The sequence below is a fragment of the Agelaius tricolor genome, unplaced genomic scaffold (assembly GCF_023055355.1).
Source record: "Agelaius tricolor isolate 1412-34295 unplaced genomic scaffold, bAgeTri1.0.p SCAF_2, whole genome shotgun sequence".
NCBI lineage: Eukaryota > Metazoa > Chordata > Aves > Passeriformes > Icteridae > Agelaius > Agelaius tricolor.
In genome coordinates, this window is record NW_027269262.1 from 49,560,001 (window position 1) to 49,584,709 (window position 24,709).

The window sequence follows — 24,709 nt, forward strand, 5'->3', positions numbered from 1 at the left end:
TACATTTTTCTTATCATGTATTTTGGAATAAACATGTGTTGCACCTGTATAGCTTTTGCAACCTTCCAGTGTTTCCACTGGCTTTGGAAAAAGGTGACCTGCATACTCAGACTGCTTGCTGGCTCCATTTCTCCTTTCCACCCCCTCACACTGTCTTCTCCTTTCATGTCATTTTGAACCATTTTTTCATGTTTCTCACTAATCTCTAATACCAGCCTCTCCCACCCACCCCATGGATGTGCTTTAGAAGGCTGCAGTTCACTGCTGCTCAATAATGTGAAGTCTTCAAGATAACTACATCAACTGAAATAGCTAACGTGGCAAGCCAAGCTAATTAAAACACACTGAATTAGAATATAGCTACACAAGTAAAAGATACGCAGAAAAAAACCCACAGAGCTGCCCACTAATACAGCTAAAAGAGCACCAGAGCCTTGCTACTTAATTGCAGAGGCTACTGGCAAGCAGGTTTTAGCTACAACAGATGACTCCCCTTTAGCATCCAAGTCCTATGCAGACTATTCTAAATCAGACTTTATTCATTATGATGAGCTACTATGAATTACTTCAGAATCTACAGTTAGTGTTAAGCAATATTTGTTTAAAACAGGTTTGATGGAAATCTTGTTAAAAATTCTGAATGGTATTGGAATTTTGAGCATACGAGCTTGCCATTCTAAACCATTTGATTAAATTTAACCATAGGAAGCTCTTCCAAGACCTAATGAAGCAGCAATTACATCTGAAGAGGGAGCCAAGCCAAGAATTCTACCATTCCAATAGCTCTCCTTTGAACATCATGCTACAATATCTAATCTTCTCCGTTTTGAGTTTATACATACAATAAATCTCTGAGCTTTTGGACTTGTATAAAATAAATCATATAGAAAAGCATGTTGCTGTGGGGTTTTTTTAATATAGAGAGCTTATTGTTTTTAAAAATTGAGATAGTTTTAAGATTTTTAATCCTACAAAATAAAAGCATTATGCATGAAATAGGATCCAGATGAATTTTAAAATTGTGGAAGTATTTTCAGGGTCTGTCTGAAAACCAGATGCTATGTCCATGCTTACTCCCTGTGTTTCACAGTACATTAACAGGAATTTTGACAAATAGATAAAAAATTGAAAAAAAACATTAAATAAGCATGGAGTGAATATTAACATTAAAAAAATTGCTGGCCCTAATTCTGATTCCATTTGCTTTTTCATAAGCATTTGCTCACAATTCATTGTAATCACCTACTTAGTAGCTCACTGTGTTGGTGTAAGCAAGATAAGGAACAATCCCAGCACTTTCCCTTCTGATTCCCTTCCTAAAAGGAGGAACTGTTAAAACTGGAAAATGGTTTCATTTTTCATGCCATCAGCAAATGCAGATTGTTTGTTTTTTTCAGCAACATTATTATGTTGCACAAAGATGATCTGTTTTGTGGTTTAAGATGTAGCTGGAGCAATCCAAGTGCAGCCAAATCGATGGAGGCAATCTTGCTCTATTTCTAGTTTTCCAACATTTCTTTATTACATGTAATAGAACATTTTAGCATAATAACTCAGAAGTCCTGAGATACAGAAGATGGAGAAATAATGTTGAAAATTAATTCCTCACATCTTGCCTTCACCACATGAAGTGCAAATGGTGAGCTTAAACATGGAAATACAATTTACTCCTTTGAAAGTTTACACCCTTATCTCTTGCAAAGAGCATACATTCATTTCCAGGGCTTCAAGGTAAAGACTAAGGCATCTATCTCAAGAACAGTATCAGAAGGATTTGGAAGCAATCTTTTCATAATGTTTCCTTGGAAGGGAAGCAGGGTTACTCAAAATTCATAGCGATTATTAAGTTTACATTCACATAGCAGATATGGTACCATATTATTTCCCATCAACCGTGTTGTCACCCGCTGAGAATCTCTCCTTGGTTTAAGACAGCCATTCATTACAAGGCATTAGCACTCTGCTGCACAAACCAAAGTTATGCCCCATAAGTGAACCGGGCAAGCCTGTAATACGCATACTCAGCTTGTGAGGACTGTGTTTACCTCTTTTTTGAGCCCTTCATTTTGGTGATTTAATAGGCAAGCAATTTCTTACTTCAGCAGATTCTTTCTATATTATCAAGTCAGGTATTTCTGCACAAATACGTGGGTGTTGAAAAGACTCACAAGGCTCCCCAAAGCTTTGCTACATCAGTGGAGTGTGCACTGACAGCAGGGACTCTTTATGACAAGAAAAGCTGATCAGCTGCAAGCTTTCCTCTTGATGAATCTAACTCTTCACCAGGTCTAAACTAAGCCTGTGGGTTTTGTGGGTTTTTTGTTTTGCTTTGTTTTGTTTTCTTAGCCTTCTTTGAGGCCTGCAGAAAGTTATGAAATAGATTTTTCTAGTCCTCTCAGGAGCAAGGCCAGGTTCACATCCTGACCTCAGAAACAAAGCAGTCCACAACAGCCAGCTTTCTCTGCCTAATATAAAGCAAACTACAGCATGCAACATGCGGCAGTATTAAGAGTGAGAAATGACAAACATTGTATCAGCATTGGGAAGAAAAAATAATAAAACCAAGCCATATTAAAAATTTCAGCAACAGTACTGAAAAACACAATTTTGGCACTACTACTGTCTCCATAACCAAGGGTGGAAGCATCATATTCATCTGCTTAGTTGAAAGGAAGATTTCAATTACAAGTCAACAAAAAAGAAATACTTTATTGCAGGGGGTTATTTATTTTTAGATACTTCAGCCATCTTATTTTCTAACCATTCTACTACCATTGGGTAGCGTAATGTATAAGCGCATATAGACTCTCACAACAAGATGTACTAATGAAAATACAAAATAAGCCTAAGGACTGAATCTCCTCTCAACAACATCAATATAAATCAGCTCAATCAACTGGGGGACATTGGTGTGAAAATTGAGTGAGGAAAGAATTGGGCTCTGATGCTTTGAACAGACTGCTCAAGTATATTTTAGAAATGTGAAGGCTGTTAAACTGTGAGTTTAGGAGCTTGGAATACAAGAGGGGTGTAAAAATGATAAATCTTATTCTCATGGTGAAATAGCATTAAGGAATCAAGACATGGTCCCAGAATACAGAAATACTGAAGTGGAAGTTGCTACCAAAAGCATCAAGAGTTTTACACAAGTAAGAAACCAGATTCTTATCAAAGATCACAGGATTAGAACAACTAGTTCCCATTAGCATGAGTGACAGTGGTGCTTGTTCAAATCCCATGTATGGTGATGGAATAGGGACTCCGAAATCTCTGTGACCTTGATGTGTAATATTTATGTCTACACCTTTAGCCTCCTGTGCATAATGAGATGCAATCTTTTAGCTTTATGCACTTCACCAGGCATTCAATTAGAAATAGGGATTTTTTTTTTTTGGAGGGTGGGGGAAGAATGCTAAGCTACTTAGACAGAAGGTAGTGAATCAAAAATTGCAAAACTTGAGCTTTCAAAAATAGCCTGAGTGACCTCTTCCAATTCTCTGACCACTCCATCACAAGCAGGAGGCAACCCCTGTGAAGAGCGAATTCTGGCAAAGTTCTCTCTTCACAGATGATGCACAGCTTAAGCTATAATGAGTTTTTGGGTTACAAATGCTGAACGCATTAATATTCCTTGATGATAATTATCACAGTATAAGCACCTTTCCCAATGTGAGTAGCATAAAGCAACTGAAGCAGCATTTTTACTACATTTGAAACAAGCTGGAAAATGGGATTTTCTACTCTTGTAACCTGAGGTCAAGATACATCAGGCTATGCATATTAAGTATGTCTACCCTATATAACTATATAGACCTTTCCATATATTCACACACATGCATGCAATTAACACCTTAATTTTTTGAACACTTAAACAAATATGCCATGCATATGAACATGATTTCTCAAGAAAAATCCAATGTTTTAAAGAAGACTCAAATAATTTTCAAACAGGCTACACTGGTATTTCTTCCAAAGTGAGTAATATTTTGCAATATTAAAAAGAAGGTGCCTGATACAAACTGAAAATTATAAAAAATATTCATATTAATCCACATAGAAAATAACCTTTGCAGAAGAATGCTGCTTTTCACTTTCAGGAGTTAAACTATGTGCCACACTAAATATGTCTCTTACCCACCAATATAAGCCTTTATTTTTTATAGGAACCTGTGAAAATATAGTTCTTCAGTGGGCCCAAATATGTGCACAGAGCTCAGAGACTAAGTAAGGAACAGGAGGACTGGAGATATACCAAGGAAACAGCAGTGGGAGCTTCAATCCAGGCAGCTGAGCACCTGCAAAGCTGTCCCTTCCCTGTCAGTGCAAGTAGCAGAAGCGCTGTGCTGCCTCTGCATGGGGCAGGAACATGTGCAGCTGGGCAGCAGCAGCAGCAAACACACTGATTTAACAGCCAGACAGGCTTGCCCAACCTTTGTAGCTTCCTCTTACACATGGACGGGGCAAATATTTGGGAGTTATCCCAAGAAACAGATGAATACCCGTTGCAACACATGTGGAACCCACATATCTTTCAAAGATAACAAGAGACTTAAACAGTATAAATAGGCTTTGCAGTTCTATAAGTGCAAGACATTTAATTATTATACAAGTACTTACTGAGGATTAATTAGCATACAACAAGGATCTGAAACTTGCAGACGTTTGTCTAAGAAGACAGGGTTTCTAGTGATTTATTATTGTTTGATTAAAACCATCATGCAGCAGCTATGTTATTAAATCTCTATTTTGCCTACTACAGAACCTGAAAGTGCTACCTAGTGATGAACTGTTACCCTCAGAAGAGGGCAAATACTTGATCTCTGCTTTTCTCTCACCCACAACTCAGAAAATATTAATTGTTAAGAACTATGTACTGGTTAGGCTGCCTTTAAAATGCCACCCTGTGAGTCACAGGGTTTTTACTAAACATTATAATGCTGTTTTAATACCATGCAAATAAACTTAGTGCAGCTTTCTTCTGACAAAATGGGAGTCAGTTTGAATCTTTAATCCAAAAAATGGGAATCAATGCTGATGTTCTGTTGGTGTGAAATCTACTGAATGTATTTATGCCATGTTGTCCTGCACTTCCTTTAGGAAATATGCCATGTTTCGACCATTTCAAGAACTAAACCATAATTTTTACTTATGTGCTGTAAAATATCTCAAAATCCCATTTGAATATATGGCACGGTTTTGAGGGAACATTTGCTAAATATTTAACAGCACTATTGGCTTATTAAATACTGTAATGTGAAAGCCATGAAAGGATGATGTAAAGCACATGACATTTCTTTTCACTTAGCATTGGTGCTCACTTTGAACACTGTACAAGAAGAACTGAATGTTCAGAAGAACTGAAGCATTCTAAGAAATACTCCTTATCAGATAAATGGCATCTTGCTATTATACAAATGATTAAATCCCTCCTTGGTTAATTGCGTAAGATCTGTTCCTCTGCAGTTAAATCCCCTATCCATCCTCCCCACTAAAACATCTGAAGAGATCACATCTGAAAAGATCACATCTGAAAATTAAAAGTGATGCAGTGAAATCAGGATGGCACAAGATATATTGCTTATATGAAAGGCAAACCTAAGGGAAAAAAGAGTCAGGTAGATAACATGCAGCTTTGGTTTATCATACATAGAAACTGCATGGCTGACCATTTTATAGGTAGAGAATTGAATTAGTTTCTCTGAACATCACAATGTATTTGATAATTACATAATACAGTGACAGTTGTGTTAAAAAAAAGAAATGTAAGACTGAAAATGCTCTACAAAAATAAACATTTCCATTAAAACAGAATCAAAATAACTCGGTTCACAACAACAGATGCATTTCAGTAGAAATCACTGAAAAAAGATTTGAATCCACAATGAAATATATTAATATAAACTAACAAGGAAAAAATCTCTTGGCATGGAATTGCCTGCAGAGTGTGCATTTATTCTGTAAACACTGTAACAATGATTATCTGTCCTTCCAGCTCTCAGTGGAGACTCCTGCTTTTGAAAATGTCTTGTGGTGACTTACTAAATTCAGGCTATTTCAATTAGTATTACTGCACATTAAAAATTAATTGTATTATAGAGTGGATTAAGGTTTAAATTTCAGTTCTACAGTGTGTGTGCTAGAAATGACAGCTAAAAATCAATGCTCTCTGGCCCATAATCGGAAGTTTGTACGACCAAGGAGTGTGGAACTGGCGTCAGTTTTAAAAGAATTGATAGTTCAATGAAAGGTGTGTCAGATCTAATTCCGGATTTAAATGGGAATGCTACCCAGCTACAGTACTAAACTAAAGAAGAAACTGAAAAAACAAAAAGCTGCCTTGCAATGAAAAAAAGGGCCTATCTTCATAAGGATGGAAAAAGTCCAAATTACAGCTCAAAATTCATGTTTGGTATCACTGAGGGAAAAAAGATGTTTTAATGGGATGATGACTTCATTACAGAAGACACATATTTTTTTCCACATTTAGAACATGTTGTTAAAGTACCACCCGGAATGGCAATTTAGGCTCCAATCTTCCAAACACTTGAGATCATATACAGCCTTATTCCTGTATAAAAGGAAGCTTGAAACATTTATTCATGTGAATAAAATCGTACGCATAGTGGCATGTTTTCAGGATGAGACCTTTTCATTACGATTCCAGATGTACTGTGGTGCCATGAAAGTCCATTTAAAACTTTTCCTCAGTGTGACAGGCACAGGTACACAGAAGAGAGCTTGTGGACCTTGTGAAACTCATGCTTTGGGACACTTTTTTTTGGTCAAACAGTACTGGCTGGACAGCACCAAAGAATGCAGACAGTAGAGCCACAGGCCAGCACATCTGGGAGCCCTGATACTGTGCAAGCCGTGCAAAGAGCTGTAGATTCTAGGTCCACCCCTCAGCAGAGCACCAGTAGGGGTTGTTGAATCCCCAGGCTGCAGTGGGAGGAGGGACAAGGTTGCTACCCAATGTATCAAAAGTGATCAGGCAATGAGGGCATGTGGGAGTGGACAATGGTTCTTTGTACCTCCAGTAAGTGAGTCAGTGGCGGTCTCCTGAGCTGCCCTGTGGCTGTAGAACATAAAACAATTTCTTCACCTCCACATATACAAAATAAATTATTATCCTACACTTTATCATCTGGCAAATCAGTTAAAATTTGCCTGCATGGGTGAAAGTTTCTTCTTGTACAACTAAGGCAGAAATCTGCACTCTTACCTTGCTGAAACCACTTTTAACATTATCCCTGTAGGTTGAAAATATTTTTGAAAAGAAATTCTTTATTAAAATATTTGTATCCTCACAATAATAATAATTTTTCTTACTTGAGTGAAATGAATTTTGCAGAAGGTTCCTTGTGGTCATGGCACTGGATCATAAACTGACACCACTGCTATAATTCTTTCTTTGAATGTGAACACAGTGCCAAAAGGAAAGGAAACAGCTCTAACAAAATCATTCTTACACTCTTCTGTGTTGTAAAATGTATGGGGAATAGCAGGAAGGTAAAAAGCATGTTCCACTTGTTATAAATTTAGTATTGCTCCTGTCTGAAATTGGTTAGCAAGAAATGTCTGTCACTTCTATCAGCAACAAACTAATTTTTTTTAAGAGCAAATCATGAAGAACACTGCAAGTCATGTGAACAGACCAAGTATTGCAAAGCCACACAGGATACCAGAGCCTGGAACTGAACAGTCATTGGTGTGTACCTAAGAGACAAATTGATGTCCAAAATGTTTTTAAAGATCCCCTGTGCTACATGGATGTCCAACGGCAAGTTTGGTATCCAGAGAGTAAAGAAGATGGGTTGTAATAACAACAATAAAGAAATAATCTGGTGCAAATAGACCCCAAGGTGTAGTAGTCATCCCCGTGCAACAATCACCCTTCACTGCAATTTAGTGATGTTGCTTCATTATAATACAGCATACAAAGGGGGCAATATTAAGGCACACTATTTAAAGCTACAGGATCTGTGGTGCCAGCCATAGCTGGTACTGAATCATAACTATAGATTAAAAAAAAAAAATAATTTCAGCAGAGAAGACTGAAAAATTAAAACTCTCCTGAAGGTGCACAAATGTGTCATTTTTACAAGACTTAGCTGAATGCCACAATAAGAGATTGACGCTAAAGACTGACAATACATTTTATAGTGTGAACCCTCAAACTCGTTACAAAAGCACTGCTATAGCTGCTTGCAAATTAACGACAGCCAAGAAAGACAAAGAAATTCAACTGGTTTAAGTAAGGGAGAAGAGAATAATTTTTATATGATAGGGGAATATATAAGAATTGAGAAAGAGATTTGTGCAGGGTACAGCACCTGCAGAGTAGATGGACTTTGAAGCAACTTTCAGAATTGCAGTGACAAAGGAAAAATTCTGAATAGCAGTAAGACAATGTTACTGACTCATGGAAGCCATCACAATTTCTGTTAACTCTCTTCCTGTTAGCTGGTTCTGACTGGGGAAGAAATGAAGGACAATTTCTGTTGTGTGGAGCAGGTAATGTCAAGAACAGATATCAGCTGGACAGCATCTGTGAGGAGTGATGATACGGTAAAAAAGGAGGAACAATTTTTCTTTAAATTGCACTCTGAAATGGATAGGAAATATGAACCAAATTTGGGAGCTCTAAGGCAAGCAGCAGAATTCCCCATTAGCCAAGAGATAATAAAAAACACAAATGATTTAATGGCTTGCTATTTACAGCATTATAGTACTTTTCCTTCTGAATGTACATTAACTAATTTGTCTTGAAAAAAATCTCTGTGGCTAAGTACTGTCTCCATTTCACATTTCAGTGACTTGTTCTAGGCTAGCAAAGAAGTCACCAGCAATGCTGGAACCACCACAGACTTGAACCCATTTTGACTCCCATTTTGACACATTGAAATGAAAATTGTCTTTGCAGCCTGTCAAGCAAAGATGTGAAAGCAACACTTAGAAAAAAAAAGAGGAATTCCCCTCCAAACAAGAAAGGAGAATGCCATAAAGGAAAAGGAGAGAAAGGGACCATGTAATAATATGAAATGTTAACTGCATTTGTGAGACATATTGGCATAGGAGAATTTAGAGTCAAAGAGCCTTCCAAATCTGCTTTTTAAGGAGATGGATGAGAAGGATGTGTTTAAGAAAAAAAGGGTAGCTGAACTGTGTTGAAAGTGTTTCTCCTGTCAGAGAAGAAACCTTCTCCTGCTGAAGCTTTAGCTTGAAGGAGACAAAGAAAATTACCAGCCCACAGAAAGACTGGCCTGGAGGACCTATCACAAGGCTTGAAAGAGATGCACATGCAGCACAAAAGCGGCAGTTGATGTAAAATACGATAACCTAGGTGACATATCATAGAAATTAGAGTCCTATTTTCTGTCACCTAATTTATTCCCATGCACCACCATGAAGGATTTTTCCTGGCGGTACAATTCTGGTCTGCACTGCTAGGCATACTCCATCACTAGTGCAAATGCAGAAGCAGGTAAAAGTAGAGAATTTTGCCATTATTAAGAAGTATCCCTAAGATTAAGTTTTCTAGACTAGCTCTCTGCCCAAGGCTATTTATTTCATTTTTCACTTTTTTTTTTTTATTTTTCTATTGTTTTCATTTTAGTCTTCTTTTTTTAAGCTCAGCTATATTTTTATCAAAAGATTTTAAGAATAACATCCCTGTTAAGTCAGACTTGAAGAGTAACAGCACACAAGGAGCAGTGTGGGTTAAAAGTTCAAATTTGGCAGGGAAATGTCACTCATCTGAAGAGATGAGTATTTAACTGCTCTGGTGAAAATTGGTTTTGATTTGATCATGTTATGACAGTTTGCAAATCACACTTTGCACTAAGTGATATTTGGGTTAGGCTTTTTAACCAAACTTTGAAGGAAACGGAGGGCTGCATTGCCTCTGAATGTCTAATTGAATGAGGTAGTAAACATCAACATCTCCCAAGCTGTTCAATAAATTACACAGTGCTCTGCAGGAGTCTCATCTGGGGGACTTGGGGGGGTGGAGGATTTTTTTGCACTGTTATCCAAAGTCTTGGCACTCGCATAGGTGTGCAATGAAAAGCAATGAAGCCAGAAGTACAGTGGGTTCATTGTGAAGGTTGCCTGTGAGAGGGCTGGGAAAAAGGGTGCCTAGCCAAACAGCTAGATATTAAGAATATTCTGCTGAGGTCCTGAACTTCAACACTAATAAAGTGCTGTGTGAGAGAAATTTTGAATTGTGTGGCTAGGCACTGGAAAATGAAAGACAAAACAGGATGTTACAGGCATATCCTTAACTCTGGCCATTGCACATGTGCCTTATGATTGCTTTTGATTACACAAATACAGCATTCCTTTTATCATTCAGTCTAATTTAAACATGAGGCTGGTACCTTCCATCATAAACACAGTGAATGAGGCAGTGTTTTGAACTAAGCTTTGTCCAACACACCGTGAATAGCATATTATGTAAAGTCTCTTGGATAAGTACTATAACTATGAGATTATATTCATGTAATAAAAATAATGTGTAATGTAGCTTTGCACCTTTGAGCAGGTTGTCTTCATTCTGCCCATTGCTTCATTTCCTCTGGGGCTTCTTATAATGCCCTGAGTTGCACAACGTATTCAAAAGCATCTTAGTTAAGAAAAAGAACATTTACAAAAAGGAATGTTTCTTCTTCCTTTCTTTCTATATATTGAAATTAACTCTATAGGTATGTTAGTTTCAGGCCACATGACAGAATTACTCATTTCTGCCCCACTGATACATTGGTGCAATGGTTTTATTTGCATGTTTCACTAGAAGGATATATAATAATTTCTGCACAGTCTAGAATCCTGAGATTGAATGCTAAGGGTCTGACAATTTTGTGAATGAAAAGTTTTAATTTGGGAATATTTACGTTTCACATTTATGAATTAGGGGATTTTAATTTTTGTATTTCACAGATGTGTCTATCTAGTTTGCTGGTTGCTGAAGCACCAGTCTTACAAGCTGAAGAACATGATATCTAGTTCAGTTTAAATTTACACATGCATACACCCATGTATAGAAAAGGGTGCATTCTATTGCAAAATAGCTTTTCTTTAAAGTAGGTATCACCATTTTACTTTACTGCTGATTTTCTACTGGCTCCACTTAAAGAAAGTAATTCTACAAGTGAAACAGGATATGTAGAGTATCTTTTGATCATAGATGGTCTATGAGGCATGCAAAAAGAAGGATTTTAACACAAATATAATTCTAAGCTCCCATAAGGGCTGAATTGAAAGCAGTGCTTATGGAAAGTGAGGTGGTAGCTCGGCCACTGTGCTGAGGAGATTGGAGGAGTTACTTTCCCCAGGAAGGATCATTGAGAGTGTCATCGGTTAATTCCTCTTCTATGCTCCTCATTAGCATTGCTCTCAAGTTTCTGGTTATCATATCCGAAATATTAAGACATAATAAGTACGAAGGTGCAGATAATTGGATATTAACCAGACCATACTTGACTGGGCAGGAGGTAGGGCCTTGCTTAAACTAATCCTGAAATGTATTAATCACCAATTAATGAATGGGTTTCAAATTCATTTTCTATTATAGAACACCTCTGAGTATCTAAGCTTTTTCTAATAAAATGAGTTGGAATAACAGGATAGGAATAAGAAACACTCCAATGGAGGCTGGTTTGAATTAATTCCCTATAGCTTGTTGTTAAGTTCATTGAAAACAATAATCCTAGAAGCAGTGACTCTCTATATACAAAATATATATACATACATATATGTGTGTGTGTATAATAGCACTTATAGGCTCTATATGTAGGTGCAAATGATCACACAGATGCTAAATTCAGAACAGAGCTAGGTTACTGGAGAACTGCTACAGCACTATCTGTATGTCTTCAGAGCGAATATAGATCTTTAAAATGAGCAGCATAAGACCTGCATCAACTTTAGATAGAGGTTGACAATTACTGATTTTCAGTGAAGACAGATATACATATATATCAACTTCCGTAAAATAAAAAACCCCTAAAACCAAATTCCCTCTCTCCTGCCCAGCACAAAATGTGGTCTACATCCATCCACTTCGTTGACCTGAGCTATTAGTAGGTAGAAGAAGAGTGGTGGAAGGGCAGAGATTATGAAATCCCATTAAGAAGCCTGATGGGTAGATGGGGGTGGGTGGTGGGGGGGTTGACAGGGAGTATTATTAAGCCCCAGCTTCAAATAATTTTGGTGATTTTGCATTAAGCATGCACCCTTAACCAGCATTAGTAACTATGTTGGCATGGTTGTACCTTTCTCAGCTAAGAGGCTAACTTGCTGCACACAGATAATCCCTAAATAATGGAAGCTTTTGCTAACTTGGCATATATAAAGAAATGCAAATAACAGAAAAAAGTTTCACAATTTTCATTAAAAAAAACGACACTCCCCCCCCAATCCCTCCCCCTTTTCTTACATGTCCAGGTTAATTTTAAAATGGATACTTTAGCATTATTATTATTATTTGAAATGGGTGCTCACTACTGTACTAGAAAAAAAAGATCAGGGATTCTTATTCTTACTAATGAAGAAAATGATAACAGACATGGTTGAAGTACTATTATTCCCCTTTCTCTCTTCTTGCTGTCCTCAGTGTTATTTACATTGATGTGAATTGCAAGTAAACCAATATTATCCATCTCTCTGTTTTTTCCCTAATTTGTTGACTTTAATTTTAGTAAGTCTTAAATAAGCACTTCCTGAAGATGAAGTAAGATATGCAAGCAAGTAGTCCTTTTATCAACAATTTTGCCACAGAAACACACAAACATTTCAATGGCTCTTCATTAGCAAACAAATCAACAAGTGATATTTTAATGCATGACTTTATTCCATCTCTGTGGGGACCGTAGTTGAGAGTGTGATGTACAGTACAGAGAAAGGAATCATCAGCCACAGTGTCCCAGGGCTCTATCCATTGAGGACTTCTCAGCCTCTGCTTAAAGAGTGCATTTAATTGACTGATAGACAGTAGCTTCTTTGTTCACAGAAGACAGCGAAGTAATGGCAGCTTGAAAATCGTACCATCTACAGGATCTCCTGAGACTAGTAACAGGGGGATATGTGTCAGGAATAAATAAATAATCTAATTATTAAGCCACTTCCTGTCAAGTTAACTCCAATTTGTTGGCTTTTGAAGGCAACAAAACGAGGCATTTTTCCTCATTATGCTTCTCTTTTTATACCACTGGTAATCACAGGCGGATTAAAGGGTGCCTGATTGGTTTTTTTGTCAAGGAACTGAGAAGCAGCCAACAGTACAGAAAAACAGAGTTGGGGTTAGAGGAAATTTCATGCTTGTCTCCTTTCCAGCTCCCTAACAGCCCACACTGCTGCCCCATACAGTGCTGCCAGCTGTACAGCAAATGTGTGCCCCTCCAACGGCGGCCTACCAGGCCACAGGCTCCATCCTGAGAGCTGTGAGATACCTTGCAATCTTGGCAGGTAGCTACTGCTGTCATAGGCATAATTCTAAAGGTGACCTACGAAACCCCGTCAGCTCACCAAATGCAACAATATGAGCAGCTCGAGCTCAACACCCACTCTCCATATTGGCTTCTTTTGTTGCGCTTCCCGCATTTACAACGCAGGGAGAAGCCTTGGGACGAGCTCCCCAAAAGAATCGGAGGCTCCCCTGCTCGGGGCGGTTTGGAAAGGTGATGGGGAGGCTGCCCTCGGTGCTGGCTGCCAAACGCGGCTGAAGGAAGGTGCTATGGCTCCCGAGAAAGCCCGCAGTGCAAATGGTCAGCAGAGAACAAAAGGAAGGCTGACACCCTGCCATTAATTCAGCCTGTGGTGCCTAAGTATTGACACGCACAGCGTATCACTGCCATGGCTTGGAGGAGAATCGTGTGGGGAACAACTTTCATACTGCCTGGCACTGCTTTTCCATAGCATCCTGTCCATCGAGTGCTATTCATGCCACAGGCACTTTTGCAGGAAAATCTAAAGCTTCCATGCACTTTGCTTCATTTCCTTACAGGATGAACTCCAGCCTGAATTATGGACATTTTTCAGATCCTCTTTTTAGTATTATTATTAATATTACTATGAGTAATATTAATATTATTAATATTACTATGAGTATTACTACTAATATTTTTAATAATACAACAATTGAATTTTATTTTCTTAAAGTTTTTGAGTCCAAGGTTCAAAGCCCCCCATTCCTCCCCTGCCCCTCCCCCTCCCCCCAAAAAAAAAAAAAAAAGGAATTGATGGTTGTTTGCAGACTGTGTCCTGGATGAACCATTTGTGATTTTAAAAGCCTGGACAGCCTTTCCTGAAAGCTGTTTCAAAAAGCAAGGAGCTATTTCTGCTTCAAACCCCAGAAAGGAAGTGCCAGCTCCAAGCAAAGTTGCTCAGTGGGGAAAGCCAGCACCTGGGGACAGGGCGTGGCAGGGATGGGGAACCCATAGCCCCAGCCCAGTAGGTGACAGACAGAACCTGCAGCCCAGTGAATGGTGCTGCTGGAACGTGTGTACAGCTGCCTTTGCCACTTCCGAATACATCCTGAATTTTTTGTTAAATTGTGCAGATAATTAAAGCCTCTTCATATTTACAGTCTGCTTCATTGGTACCATGAATCCTGTTTTCAGTTACTGTCTGCAAATTCCCTCCCCACGCAATTTCATACTAAGCAATAACACTTCATTTTACATAAGTTTTATCTGATGTCCCCATACAGAGCTGCCAGCTGTACAGCAAATGTGCAGCTCTCAAACTGAGGCCTACTAGGCCACAGGCTCCATCCTGAGATCTGTAAGGCACCTTGCTGTCATTGGCAACCGTTCCCTGCTATCACCGCTACCATCGCTCCACACCACACACAACTTAAAATCATCTGATTATTAGAATTTGTGGTCCACACTCCATTTTATCCTTTATTTAATCTATCCCCAGATCACACATTTGTTTAAATGTTTTGGCTGGTTTACAAATCATGCAGCCATCTGCACAGTAGGTGTGACACCATTTTTTAGACAAAAGTTACATTACAAAACAACAAAGATAAAGTCATTTGAAATGCTTTGGTGTTTGTTATTCTGCCTGGTTTGCTTGGACCAACTCTAAGAAATAAATAGAATTATCTGTGTAAATCGATGAACATCTATGAAAAACAACACCCAGCAGAACGCAGAGCTTGCTCCATTACCTACGTTAATATCATGACAGCTGAGGAGAGATGACCTGGCCCACTTCTCATCTCTCCTGTACAGATGGCTATTAAAGAGAAAGTATCCCTTTTGTATGGTCCATGCAGAAACCCTTTATGGGCTTTTCAAATAAGCCAGCATTGCCCACAGGAGAGTAGCTTCCTGTTAGTATTAAACAGCCCAGATTTTGCCTATTTTGTAACCCAGGTCCTCATGAAATAAACCTACATTTTCTCAGATTTAACTCCAAATGCTGATTTTCCTGGGTATTTCAATTACATCTCCTCATTTTGCAGACAAGGTGACCAAGTTTTCTCTAACTTTTATACGACTTCTTGTCAGATTGCCTGTAAACAGCAGATTCCCAGGCATTCAAATTATTTCCTGATGCTAAGAGGGTATGATCAGTCTCTTCACTATAAATTGACAATTTCAATTTTTTGCTACTCAAAAACCAGTGAAAAAAAGTAACAAAAGGAAGTCTTCACCTCCTTCCTCCTCTAGAGTGTAGATCTATATCTTTGGATCCTTTTTCTCCAAAGCTCAGCTAAGAGGGACTTTACAATATCAGATTTACTGCAGAGTGATCAAACTGACATTCTGAAGATTTATTACTTGATGTCAACATGGTGCAACAAGTATTAGTTGCTCAGCACAGCTTTCTGCATAAGTGAAAGGAAAATCATGGGGTTTTAATGACGTTAGGCATTAGACAAATAATAGAATGTGTGAATGCCACATGCTATTACAACCATACAAGAATTTTCTTGGGCTGATTTCCAGAAAGCTGATTGAGGTATTTCCTTTGTCTTGACATCAGTGATGTTGTCCACACGTACCATAATATACACTGCACAAATGTGAGGCAAATAAGATGATTTATTTGTATAGGTTTATTATGCATGCAGTTAATACATGCATAATGCAAACATGCACATCCTCACAACACACAAGCATATATTCATATCACTGTGGCTGAAAAAAATCAAAAATCATGAGTTGCACCAAAATGTGTCTTTACATCTTCTAATGGTTTCATACTACTTGTTATTTTAAAACAAAACTGTAAAATTTCTTTGCAGAGAAGTGTTAGATCACATTTTCTACATATCCTTCTTTTGAAACTCCAGTTGTTTCAGCATAGATTTGGTTACTTGGGATTTGATGAAGTATTTATTTAGTGGTGTAAACTAGAATTCCTCTAGTCAGCTGCAGGATTGCTTCATCCTGTTTTCCCATTTGCTTTCTAACTGTAGTGCTCAGTACCTTTTTTTCCATTCCCTTCACTTCCTCCTCCTGCTCACACCTGCTACCCTGCTCAATGCCACATAACATCCTTCACTCAGCAACAAACTCTCCATAACAGACTTCACAAAATGGGTTTTATACATGGTACTGTAAAGGTTAAAAAAAGAATAGTCTGTTTACTGATCAGAAATGGCATATTTAGAAACTGTCAAAAGTAGGGTTTCAAAAAGGTACCAAATCCTTCCCTTTTGCTCCCCAGTTCTTCAGAGGGGCAGTGGTTCTTGCTATGACACTGAGGCCTGTTTTCTCCATCAACAAAAGTAGCAGCAAACTACAGAGATTGTGGCTGTTTCCCCTTTTATCATTCTCTTTGTCAGCCTGATCAGTCCTCAATGGTAAATGTGCTGCTCTGTTGTGCACAGCCAGCGGCTCGCAATTTGCTCACTATGTTTCATGAGACAGTTGTTTGTGGCTGTTTGGAACACATTTACCTCTTTGGGGATTTATGCGCTAGTTGCAATGCCAACCTCCATAGTGATAGAAATTTCTTTCTAACTAAAATAGACAATTAGAAGCTGGTAATTATTGGTCAAGAATTATCAGAGTGAAAAAAATTAAGCTCTTCATAAATAGTTCTTGGCAATGTCATCTCTTTACATTATCTCATGCCTAACAGCACTTTACTCAGAGCACTTACAAATTTACACTACTGCTGTTGAGCCCCATAATTTTATATGGAGTAATTCCTTTCCTGAACTCCCCCAATTCTGAGCCATGCTGTATATGCATGTGTTCAAAATCCTAGGCAACTGCTGCAGCAGCTGTTTAGTCTATTTACACCGAACTGCATCAGATACTACAGATGTAAAGGAATCAGTTGAAGATGAAACAATGTTTAGCATGTCTGCTTAAAATAACAGTGAAAATAATAGGAGGAGCAGCAGAGTGCATCAAACAGAACACCAACAATGGCAGACTCTTTTCATACTCTCTCAGGTCAAATGCCAACTGTAAACTATGTGATGAAAACAAAGGAATGCTCGAAAGCTTCTTTTCCACAGACACTGTGTATCCAGAAATAGAATTTTCTCAAAGAAGCTGCTAAAAGTGCTATTCCACCCAGATAGAAAAGGTAGAAGAAAGACAACTGAAGAAATACCATTTATGTCAACACTTTCTAAACCTATATGAAACCTCTTTTCCCACCCAAAAGCTGGAAACTGTTTCACCCACAAATTTCAATACACACACCAACAGATAGGTCTTAATTTGGCAATCATCCTTACAGTCATCCAAACAAAAGTACATGCCTACATCTAGGTCCAAAATAATGCCAAAACACAGGATGTATTTAAAAAACCCCACATTATGCCTTGCTTTCTTTTTGTTAGCATCCCCTAGCCTAGCCTGACTCAATGTGTAGTTTAAGCTAACACAGGCTCTACTGGATGAAACACAGTGTCTGGAAATGTGTGGACAGATCTGGCAGTCATAACTGTCAAACTTTAGCTCACTTAATGCAAGAGAGGGATTCCACTTCTATGCCTCTTTGTCCTCATCCATTCAAAGGAAAAAGGCTTACTGCACCATCCCATCATGAAGATGTTGGGAAGACTGGATTAAATGCTGCAGAACAGTTCTAAAATGGAAAGTTCTGGAAGTAGTAAATGTGTAGTTACTAAAGGAAAGCTGCCCCTACAACATCTTTTTATTACATAACTTGTATAATGTAAATTGCACTGTTGTCAAAGATACTTAAGGTTACACTTCACTGGGTCATCGGCAGATTTTATTTTCCATTAGGTGGTATAATCCCTCTTGTTGAATTGATTGAAATGTATAATAAAATATGAAAAAATGCTATATACTCTCCTAACAAAGAAGAGTAAGAGGCTTTTCAAATAGCCTCTAATCCCTCTTCCCCTGCTAAATGTCTAGTTGAGATTATATTTGATTAGACAAAAACACACACATACATACAACCTAAAAATACCTACCCTCAGTGGAGCTATTTTAGCCAACAAAGTAATTCCAGTTGCCTTATTTAAAAGCCTAAGTTTCACACTGGGGTTTTATAAGTATAGCTTTGCCTCAGTGACCTTCCATAATGCAACTTCTCTCTGTGGATGTTAGCGACATGAACACAGTTTACATATTAGGATCATGTTCAAGGGGCACAGTGATTGGATGGGACACCATCAACTTCTCCAGGCTTTCAGACTGCATCATGATGTTGAACAGCAACTGTTTCCCTCAGCTGGCTGAGCATTATCTCTATCAGGGGTTCCCACTCATTTCTGAGTGGAGTTTGGCAGATGACTTTCCACTTTCACATTTGTCCCGTGTCCCAGGTACCTCCCCTTTTCTCTTTTCTCTGAATTATGATTGGGGAGTCCTTCAGGTAAGAAGACACTAAACCCATCAATAGCCACAACACAGATAATGGGAACGTTTTACTATGAGAGGAAATAACAGTTCCTGACACTATGCAATGATGTCTGTGAAGGCATTTATTGCCCATACATCTGATCTAGGGATTATCACACCATTTGACTTTTAACTCCTGCTTTGCCACATTAACTTCCCTCTCTCTTGCATTTAAACTCTTTCCTTTCTCTGTGTCTTCCTGAAGCTTCCTTACTTTCCTTTTCCCAAAAAATCAAAGACACCACACCCTGTTCTGCTGATCCCCTACTAGGAAATCAGGGCAAGAAGACACATTTTATCAGATATGTGTAAAAAAGGGAGGGACCAATCTCTTTAGGAAACCATATTTTTTTTGTTTGCTTAATGTGCTGTGTCAACAAGCCAATATTCACTCCAGTGCTTAATCTAATACATTTCTCAATCTACATATTGATATGCATGCAGGTGACTACAGGTATGTATTATATATATTCACACAAATGTGTTTGTGTGCATGTTTTCTGTATTATGTATAAATTCTGTAACAATACCTACAGATGTACATAAACTGAGGCTGGTTAAAAACAGCTTGATGTGACCCCTTGAACCTTTCTTTCTAGACAGAACGCGGTCTTGGAAAAAGGCCTGTGAACAATGATATAAATTAAAGGGGAGGGGGGAGAGTGAAATTAGAAAGATAGCTAAGGAAAAAATCCAATTAGTGGTGAGAAGACTAACAGAATTGGAGATCAGAAATTATTTTTCCTTGCACTTCGATTCTGAGGTCACATTCAAAACTCTCCAGAACACAGATATTCCTTTCACTCCACCCCAACATAAAATCCCCTCGCATTTGCTTAATCGAGGCTACATCATTAGAAGCTGCACTGTTGAGTCTGGCAGTGCAGATAAGAATCTTCCACTGAACACAGATTACCACACGCATGACCGGCAAATCTCCCTGCATGTTTTGCAAGCTCCTTTATTTCACTGGGAAGATTTTATATTAAGCACGTTTAAATCTGTGTCACTATGGTTATGTCATGAAGTAATATCATGCATGATTAGATAGAACAGAGACAAAACAATTAAATATTTTTTTAAAAGTTTCCCTTTCTCATTCAACCTCATCCAGCTTTAAGAAATTAAACACAGGCAGTTAATAGCTCAGTTTAAGAAAATATGTCTTTTCAGATCTGCAGGCTGAAGTCAGCTAAATGGATTTGTCCTGCTTTACTGACTCTCTCCCCATTTTGCTCCTCCCATTCTGACTCTTTATTAAACTCATCCAGAAAATAGAGGGGAAAATAAATCTGAGTATTTAATGAAATAAGTGAGCTCCTATTCTTAAACTGTGAGGCACCTGGGAAGAGGGTGGCAAGTAAACACATCATCAATTCCAGCATCATCCCTTATAAACAGTGTCCATATTCCCCATCAACATCACTATATGCTACAATTAAGAACATTTCAAACACTAGACTCAAATAAAACAGCAGAAATGGTGAATTCTGTTGTTAGTAGTACCCTACTTTTAAATTCCATTACTGACACAGATTGAATACTCTGAAGCAGCTGAAATTATCTTCTACCCAAAACCACAAGATATCAAAACTAAGGCTTAACCTAACAGGCAAATGGCTTGTCTCCTTTACAAAACCAGTTTCTCATTTCCATTTGTTCATTTTTATGAAAAATGTAAAATGTTTATGCTCTAAATGTGTAACAACTTAAATAAAGTACCCACAGAAATGGGCCATTAAGTTTTGGCAGATAACTTTCTTTTACAGTGCAGCCAAATTGCTAAGTGTTCATGGAAGAAATCTGCATGTTACCTCGAAAGAAAAAAAAAATAATTACCACCAAACTGGAAAGTGGAAAAATCAAGCAAATTCTCTTCTGTTGGATAAATAATTACCAGCTTCTATACCGTATTTTTTGGTCTGTGCTTTGTAAGATTTTCTGCTATTTTAGCAAGAAAACCAGAGTAAGAGAAGCAGTAAAAAAAAATCAGTGGTATCCACCTCTGTTTTGAAAAGCAAAATTCAGAAAAAAGACAAAAAAAAGCCAGGAGACAATCCTGGCAATGTTATCTTATTAGTGAGCAAATGATGTGCTTGATAAATTTAATTGGCTGATAGAACTCTTAGTGCTATTACTGAGTAGTAACCAAATTGAAAACATTATGGGTAAACCTGGGGGAATCAGCAAATAATAGGAAAATATGAATATCAAAGAAAAAGCAGCTTTTGTTTTATTCCAATTTACAACTGTAACAGCTTTGTAAACATCAGGATTCAGGAATTCTAAAAGACCTTTTTTTAAAAGCTTGTACCTTAAAGAGTGTATTTCATTACCCTATACTACAATTCCTTACTTTTTCAAATAATTTATAGGATTTAATTGTATACAGATACACTCAGGATTTTTTTCCAGACTGCTCAAACATAACAAACAATACTATTTTATGGCCATTTGAATTATTTATGTTTCCTAATGACAAAAACTCACCAGTTTTGATTTTTGTACTGAGGTGCTTGAGAAGTACACAGTAGTGTCATTACCATAATAACTTCTGAAATTAAAACCTGTCTAAAACTCTACGGAAAGCTAACATCCAGTTCATTAACCATTCCTGTTAGTTTGTTTTCAATAATGCAAAAATGATTAGAAGTTTAATTTGCTAATCACCTGTGTTTTGACTGGCAGTGGATATATAATTCTCTGCAGAAGTCTAAACTAGCCCTTGAAGAAAATAAAATATGCTAATGCTTTATCAAGTCTAATAATATTAATAAAAAAATCAATCATGCCTAGGTTAATCATTGATGGATCCACAATTAATTTCTCCTTAACTCTGTTTAATTTTAGAGACAATGGTGATAATGAGTAAGAAAAATGGCTATTTGTCTTTGAGAAATTTTAGTGCTCACTTACCAATCATGTGGTTTGCAACATGAACTTGGATATCCCACTCATTGTAGAAAACCATCTGACATTTGATGCACTGGTAGGTCTTCTTCTAAAGAAACAAGGGTAGATAAAATTTACTCAAACATACAATTGTAATAATTTCATTATAACTCAAAATACCAAGTTCACAGTAGTCATTTAAAGCTCTCAATCAATGCTTTCATTAAGGCTTAATTATTAATATTAAAACAATAACACTCTGCAGGTTATGTAGTACCTTTCATTTGAGTTTTCTGAAACTTGGTAGAGATTGTTGTCAACTTCCTAACTACATGAACACATCAGTATTGCTAAAACATCAGTTTCACACTCATGGAAGCCAAAATGGAATGTGGATGTGTGGGATGTAAGCCAAACAACACTGAAATCAATGTGGATCCTTCATTTTACACCAGTGGATTAGATCCACTACAGAACAAGGAAGAAGGCAGGAAAAGAATACAGAAATGAGAAATATGCTTCTCTCATTTTCAGTGGGGCTGCAGAATCTCCTTGGAACTACCCATTTTAAATGATCCATCAGGCTGCCATTTTTCAAGGAGGAAAACCTCCCAGTTAGTCTGGACAAAAAGTCCGTATATCAGGGCATTTGCTTCAATAATATCTATTGGCAAGCCTGTACTAAAACTGGGAAGCCTGACTGGAAACTAGCCAGAGACCATGCCTTCTGGCCACATTAGATTGGGCTTGACTTACTTAAAAATCATGGTGTATACAGCTCAAATTTCATTATAAACTAGGAAATGCATTACTCTGCTCAATTCGGTGCACAGAACATGTTTTTAATTTCTGTCTTGGAGTCTTTCAAAAAAGATCTGCTCTTTCACTTTTCTACAAGGTATATAACTTATCCAAGCCATTTCAACATCCTAAAAATGTAACTGTATTTTCTCTTATTATTTTTCTTGATCTGAATTGGCCAGAGAGTTGATATTGGAAAGCATTGTTTTAAAAGTGAAAACTAAGAGTGTATTCAAAGTAAAGTTATTTTTTCCCTCATAAGACTTAAAATCTGCAGTTATCCAGGCATCTAATGAGACAAGCCAGATTTATGACATTATTCAACTGCATAATTGTAGTATCAAGGACTCAAGTCCTAAGGTAACAGTCCTGAAGAGCTCAGTTCTCGTTTTGAAGATGCAATATTGTCAAGGTAAGCCCTGAACTGCCACATCAAGGCAGTAACTCAAGAGACACAGATCTTTCTGTACAGCCATAGGCACCTTGCCTACATCAGCAAAAAGAAGAAAAAAACACAGAAAAACACATATTTTTTAAAGAATGTAAAGTCACAGGAAGCTGGCACAGATGTATTAAATTGCAGATTTCCCATACATTAGTTGGAGAAAAAATAGGGTTCACTGGATAATGTGCATCAAAAATACAGCCTCTCTTGTATATATGTAACTTGTGAAGAGTTTTATGCAGCTGGTATTATCAATTAAATTTTTTTAAAGGTGTTGGCTTTTTTTTACCTGACTCCAAACAGTAATAAAAACTTGCTGGATTTTTTATCAGCATCTAAATTTAGATGCCCAATACCTGACAGATAAAGTGGCCATCTATTTTGATCTTTCTACTTCAAGCCTGTAGGCAGGAATATAAAGACTTTCAAGCATATGTTGTTTTGCCTTACCAAGTTAACTGAAAAATTAGTGACTAATCAAAGTCAGCTCTGAAATTAAGTGTTCCTGTGGGCTCCTCTTTACAAATCTCCCATTGCTTCACATACACAGAGGATATTTTAATTTTCTCGACGACAATAAAATGTGCTGCATCTCTTCATGGTGGAAACAACAATAAGCCTTTTTTGCTGTTTTTCATTTAAATTAACCTTAGTTTTTTAAAATTTAAGCAAGTTAAATCCTTATGTAGACAACTAAAAATCAATGGACACCAAGAAACCAAATCTGCTTTGACTTAGTGTTACTGTTACTATTGGTAAAGCCAGCTGTTTTTAAAGATAAAATACTTTTTCTCTTTTTTCATTCTTGTGACAATTCTGGTATCATTGGTAGAAAATCAGACTCAGTCTAAGGATTTCCTATTATATGTTGGTAAATTTAACCTTACTGCACTACATGTAGATCTAGCAAAGGCCTCTAAATAATGACAGTCAAAATCAACGATTTATTATGCTAAGCTCTTTACAAGATGCTTTTTGATGCTGACATATAGAACAACAATATTGCATAAATAACAATCACTCTCCCTTTTTTAAAAACATTGTTTCCCTTTAGAACTAGTTAGAAAATATTTCTTACTCCCTGATGACTGCCACTATGTATTGTTTATTAGCATACCCCTAGCATTATTCCTGATATGTGACTTTGTTGAAAAACAAAGAAACATAAATGTAATGGCTGGTCTTTTCTCTTGTTAGCAGAGCAATGCAGAGTGTATGTCAAGAAGTGTCAGCAAAATTATGACTGATGTACATAAAGACAGCAAATACAAAGGTTGGGGATTTTTTGAAGTTAAATGCTAAAAAGTAAAGTGATTTGACAACAACAAAAAATAATAATTTACTAGCACTTACTAGCCTGTTCAAAATGATCTGACATATTTGCAGAATCACACACAGAGTTTTTCTTTTTATCATGAAGAGAAGATTGTTTTTGTGACTGCTGCTTGATCAAGCACTAGTTCTTTTTTGTTTCCAAGCATACTCTAAAATGTTGACATCAACTTTTATTAGCTCAATAAACACTCATCTCAAAGTGTCTAAACTTGTGCATGATTAAGTTTTCATTTTAAAAGCATACTCAGTAAATTCTATTTACTCCTAGATTTTCAAAGTGATCAAACCCAGTCATTTTAACACCATGTTGAACAAAACCCACATACTTATTTCCATATGTTTCACATTCTAAGGAAGTCTTTGTTTGCTGCAAGTTGCACATTAG

At 37.3% G+C, this 24,709-nt stretch overlaps 1 protein-coding gene across 13 annotated transcripts in view; it reads right to left on the minus strand.

The window, feature by feature from the left end:
- Positions 1 to 24,709, minus strand: part of ZNF521 (zinc finger protein 521) — a 230,201-nt gene that overhangs the window by 95,861 nt on the left and 109,631 nt on the right. For all 13 annotated transcript variants that reach the window (XM_071418505.1, XM_071418498.1, XM_071418408.1 and 10 more), the window contains one exon: positions 21,768 to 21,852. In XM_071418505.1, coding sequence (XP_071274606.1) covers positions 21,768 to 21,852 — 85 coding nt within the window. The remainder of the gene's footprint in view (positions 1 to 21,767; positions 21,853 to 24,709) is intronic.